The 6000-nt window shown below is 41.6% G+C and overlaps 1 protein-coding gene across 2 annotated transcripts in view; it reads left to right on the top strand.

The window, feature by feature from the left end:
• WASHC3 (WASH complex subunit 3) overlaps positions 1–253 on the top strand; it is a gene marked incomplete at its 5' end in the record, with an annotated part of 52627 nt that extends 52374 nt beyond the window's left edge. For both annotated transcript variants that reach the window (XM_079714384.1, XM_079714385.1), the window contains one exon: positions 44–253. In XM_079714384.1, coding sequence (XP_079570510.1) covers positions 44–128 — 85 coding nt within the window. In that variant the 3' untranslated portion in view covers positions 129–253. The remainder of the gene's footprint in view (positions 1–43) is intronic.
• Positions 254–6000: the final 5747 nt, after the last annotated feature.

The following is a 6000-nucleotide window of genomic DNA, read 5'->3' on the forward strand; positions in this document are numbered from 1 at the left end:
TTCAACTGGAAAAAACATTAAATTTTTTTTCCTTATCTTTTAGGAGGCCAGATGCTCCAGTGCCTGATGGTGAAGGTGAAAAAAATATAGAAGAAAGTTCAGACAGCGAATCTTCTTTTAGTGACTAAGCTTAATGTTGATAACAATTACATATACATGTGTTGGTGCACATTTACATTCTATAAGAAAGAGAGCCTGAACTTTAACTCTTACTCATAAAAACATCAAATGGCTACATATCCACCACCAAGCTTCCTCTATGTTAAAAACTAAATAAATAAAACATTTATAATAAGCTGGCAGTATGTCTTGTTACCAAAATAAAGGACGCTGAACTGAAAAATAGAATAGCCTAAATAAAGTACTCAGAGTATTTGAGGGATGCAATGAGCATCTAAAATGAAGTCAATATGAGTTTAGTGATCAAAAATAGACTCAATGCAAAGCAAAAAAGTGAATTTGGCTAAATGAATTATTCAATTTTTGTGAATATTTTAGCATGAAAAGTATTATGTACATTTGTATCTTAAGAGTTGTTAAAGAAATTTCTGGCAGAAAGTAATACTGGATTGAAATTTTCTGTGACAGCTGGAAGCTTATGTATCATATTTATTGTGGATCTGGAACTTATTGGTAGTATTTATTAGCATGTAAAGCTTTTCACAACTTGGCCATTAGTTCATATACTATCAAAGTCAGATATTCTTATTATATTTATCTTCAAATAGAAATTGAATTGAAAGTAGTTTCAGTGTGGTTCAGAGTGAGCTGATAGCAGAAGTTGACAAAGGGATGTGATGTGGGGCAAAAGAAGTGTTTGCTGCTGTCTACCCCTTGCCTTATTCAGAATTGAGTCCAGTGTTAAGTCTACTCCATTACCAGATCTTCAAAATGATTACCAGCCACAGTCTGTAGAAGACTACACAGGAGGATTAGTGAGACAAGCTGTAGTTCCTTGTGCTACAACTGAACTCAAGGCCAAAACTCATATCCATCATCTCTTTCCTGCACCACCCATTAGAGATTTTCCTTGCTCTCTTCCAGAAATTCAGCAGATCTAGTTTGGTTGAGTGACCCAGACCTTCATCCCTTCAGAGATAGGCCTTGGTTACTTTGCCCCTTTTAGGCTATGATTATCACATTTGTCTGTTTGCTGTTCACACCAGGCATAGAAGCATCAAGAATCACCCCAATGAATCGCCTGAGTTCCAGACACATCCTCCTTGTTTCATTTTGTAATTGTAATCCTAGCTCTCCATGTTAACCAACATATTAACTCCCTTTTCTTGCCTGTTGTCCCACAGACATGAGCAGCCCAACAGGATCAGTTTGGCAGCAGTAGCTTCAGTTCTGTAGAAATCTTACTGTGCTTCTTTTTTTTAATTAATTTATTTATTTACTTTTGGCTGTGGTGGGTCTTCATTTCTGTGCGAGGGCTTTCTCTAGTTGTGGCAAGTGGGGGCCACTCTTCATCGCAGTGCGCGGGCTTCTCTTGTTGCGGAGCACAGGCTCCAGACGCGCAAGCTCAGTGATTGTGGCTCACGGGCCTAGTTGCTCCGTGGCATGTGGGATCTTCCCAGACCAGGGCTCGAACCCGTGTCAGGCAGATTCTCAACCACTGCGCCACCAGGGAAGCCCCTTACTGTGCTTCTTGATAGAAGTGTGCTAGCTTTTTCCTCTTCCCCTGTCTAGGAAACAGGACCTCCAATTCAGCAGAGCCAGGGCCAGTCCTATTTCTATCCTCTTGGCTCCTAGACCCATAAATTCTAGCAGTTGGGGACATGGAATTACATACTGGCCTTTGGTATAGTGCATGTATCACTTCCTAGAAAACAGCACCCCAGCCCTGCAGGCTGTATCTCTCAGCTGGTGTCTAAGCAGATGCTGTAATAGTCCATTTCATTGTTCTGTTAGATTGACTGCTTCTGGATAATGCTGCATATGATAGGATCATGGATCCAGTAATTCATGTTGCTCTTCATTTACTACCAAATAGTTCCTCAATCTGAGGTAATATAATTCAAGATACCTTACTTGTAATAAGCAGGGTTTTTTTTTGGCATTCTCCATTCTGTAGACTATCAGATAGTAATGATGACTGAGGTACTGATGAAAGGGAAAACAAGCCTGAATTAAGAATACAAATTAATTACAATAGAAAAGAATTGCTTCCTCCTCCAAGGTGGAAGGAAATTAATGTAAACAACTTTCTTCCATGTGGCTAATTCATCTCTTGAAGGAGTGTTACGAGTCATTGGTTGCTGCTGCTGACAGATCACGTGTTCAACAGTGACATAACTCCATCAGCCTTAGACAAAGCTCAAGCTGTCGGGTGCATGCCTACCCTCTATCTCTGCCATCATGATTACTTCACTTTTGGGTTTGTTGTGTAAGCCTGGAGTGGTAAAGGGCAAGGCTGGCTGAAATCTACTGAAGAATCATCCTGTCCACCTAATCTTTGCCTCCTCAGGTTAGGGCTCTTTTATTAACATTCCATGATACAAAAATCTACACACTTTTCTATAATCAAGACTGTGTTTATCCTTAACTCAGGCCACATCTTTTTCCATCACTGTGATTGACCAAGTGTACTGTTTGAAGCTCTATCAGGAAGATTTTTCATTTTTCCCTTACCACTGATCCCTTCCAGGCACCTCTGAGCGGAGACAGTGTGGAAGCCAGCCATTTCTGGCTCACACCAAGATATCAAGCTGGTCTACCCATGAACAAGACCCACATTTTTCCTTCTCTGTCATCTGGTATGTTAATATTGCAGAAATAGCCTTACTTCTTCACTTCTCCCTGTCTCCATGCCATTTCCCATAAAATTTTCACTGCCTTCCCACTCTGCGTGGAGTTATTCTGCCTCACCTTTGGACTCTGAACTTAGCCATGTGATTTTCTTCGGGTCAATGGAATGTTAGCAAATTTGATCCAAGCAGAAGCTTGAAAAATACTTGGGTAATTGGTCTTGCCTTCTCTTGTGCCTCTGATATAGAAACATGACTGGGATAGTCTGATGGAGAATGAGAGGTGTGTGGAGCAGAGCTAAGCTGTTCTAGTCACAGAGCAGCCAAACCCAAGACGGGAGCAAGCCCAGCCAAGATCAGAAAATCTGCCTAACCAGTTCCCAGCTGGCCGTAGATGCCTGAATAATACATGCTCACTGTTGAGTCTCAAAGTTTTTTTGGTTATTTATTACATAGCATTATTGTAGCAATAAATACTGATAAAACTGACCATAGGGGATTCCCCATGGATCATAGGAGTAGGTTGAAGGAGATGCATTAGTCCATGAGAGGTAAATGATACGGGAATCTAGTCTATTTGTCCATGTAACTTACATGTGCCCTCTGGACTTGCTCAGGCTTGATCCCAGATGTATCATTTCCATCAAAATAATGGATTGTTACTGTTACTGTCTGGCCCTATGATATGATGAACCTGATAACACCTAGCTCATGACGGGCAGCTCCAATTAATAACTTGATGTCATATATAAGCAGGTTCTCAATTTCTGCCAGGCACAGAGACATGCCAAGGGTTGCTTTTCAAACAATGATGAGGCAGGCCTTTGTTCCAGAACCTAATGTCTGTACTGTTAATCTTCTATTGGAGCTTGCCAGAGATGCTATACAGTGTTCTACCACAGATACTTGTAGCATCAATGGATAATCAGTCATATAGTCTGAGCAGGAGGTCAGCTCACATCACAGCCTGAGCCTGCAGCAGAGTCCTCTCTCTTGCCCTGGGCCCCACTTGAAACTAGCAGCCCTCTAACTCTCCCCATAAGTGGGTGAGAGCAGGATTTAGCTTCAAAAGTCAAAGTCCCCAGCACTGTACCTTTTTCTTAATGGTAGAGGGTGCAAGTTCAGTAATTTGTCCTTCACTTGGAGGCATGTCCCAGCATCCTCCAGACCATTGGACCCCTAAAATCCTCAGGGGTCCAAATCTTCCATCCTCTGGCTTGTGTGTGTCTTACAGAGCACAAAGAGTCCTTTCCACTTCCTCTTCATTAAATCTGATTAGCCTGATTTACCAATATAGAGGACCCGCATGAGGTTCTATGGAATAACAAGATGAACAAGATCCCTGCAGACTACACCATGGGAGAGAGGGTAGGAGAGTTAACATAGCGCTGTGACAATAGGTTAACCTGCATTGTGCTATCCTTCCCATGTAAATATAAAGTCTTTTGATGTTCTTAATGATTGAAAAAGTTTGTCAGATCAGCAGCCACGTACCATGCCAGAGTTCGCATTGATATGTTCTGGGAAAAGAATGCACCACCTCTGCATTCCTTAAGTCTTTGAAAGTGGTACTGATCTCTGCAGTTCTACTCAGAGTACAATATTTGTTTTGGTTTACTATCTTGGCTGGGGTGGAGGGGTGCAATTTTAAGGATTTCTGCTTGATCCTCCCCATATAATGGATTTTATTCCATAGGGCAGGGAACAAATGTGAAACTGTTAAGATTTCAAGTATGCACTTAGAGACCAGGGAAATAGCCACAGGGTCCCATCTGGATCAATTGAAACTACTGTAAGATGGACTGGAACCAGGACTTCATTTATTACGTGGCATCCGTAAGCTCCCACTTTAACTGAGGGACAGTGATGACATTTTAGATCACTCGATATCAAGTCTATTCAGCACGCTCTTATCCAACTACCTTTGAAAGGATTGCATTGTACAGTTACTTTAATAAGTGGCTTATGGTACTTTAGAGAAAGTGGGCAGATATTTATTCTATATGCTTGTAGTGGCATAAGTAGCATTTTTCAAAGGGCATTGGCCTCCTTTTCAATTGATGGACATGAAATGATAGTTACAGGATAACACTTTTGCATTATAGCAGTTGACATTAACTTTCTGCTTTCTGGCTCTTGCTTTTTTGGATAAAACTGCACCCTCGTCTACTGCCTTCTACCTTGAACATGAGTTACACTGTGCTCCCTGAACACCAAGGAACCTTGGTTGCCACTTCAGCCTTGCTGCCACTTTGCCAGTGATGGTTGGAATACCACTCCCTGCCTCCTGCCATTATAGAATTCTATCATCTCAATTAATATAAGAGAGCCCAATTCTGTGGCATCACTTCCTACTGTGAATCCTGGTCTAGATACCACTAATTTTCTCAAATATATCGTTGCCATTCTCATTAGTACAATCTTTATTGCCTTAGTAAAGAGAGTGTTCTCTGGGCTCTTCCTGGGAAAATAATAGGTTGGTTTTCATGACACATGACATAAATCCATTCTAACATTCCCACCTCTCTGAGCCACTGACCTCTTCTTCATTACTTTGACAAGGCAATTCCAGCGTCTCCATCTCATTTAGTGTAGGCCACGAAGATGCAAGAAGCCATCCCAACAGCCTATTAACACCAAGTGTCCTTGCCAGGATGTTACATCTTGAGTCATAAGAGAGTGCTCCCATGTCAATAAACTCTCCTCTATCCAGTCTAATATTCTGCCACTCTGGTCCAGCACATTCAAGATCTATTCCCACACATATTCTTTAAATTCCTGCCAGTAATGATTAGCCAGTTCCTAAAATTCTTTCAGTAAAGCTATCTCTTCCCAGATCAAGAACTATATTTTCTCTCTCAGCTAAAACTTGGCATTAGTTATTCTTCTCATGGCAATGGGAGGAAACAAGTTCAATCTTGAGGTAGTAAGAGTCATCTTACAAGACATCTACTTTAGGAGAACACTGTGTGTGGTCTCCAGGTAAGGGGAGGCTGCTCTCCTCTAGAGAGGGAGAAAGAGCTGCTTTGGCTGGTGTGGAAGTTTCAGAGAAAACCAGGAATTCAAGCTCCTCAAGCATATCCACCCAAATTTTCTTATCGCAAGTCTCAGTCTCTCTCCTCAGATACCAGGGCTGTGACACTAGCAAAGGAGACTTGTGGAGGTTGCACACTTTATCTCCTTTGCAGCTCTGCCACCCTTACAGTTACACTCTGAGCTTTTCACTACAGAAGTCCTATGGCTAAGGAGA

This window comes from Hyperoodon ampullatus (genome assembly GCF_949752795.1).
Source record: "Hyperoodon ampullatus genome assembly, chromosome: 11".
NCBI classification, from domain to species: Eukaryota; Metazoa; Chordata; class Mammalia; order Artiodactyla; family Ziphiidae; genus Hyperoodon; species Hyperoodon ampullatus.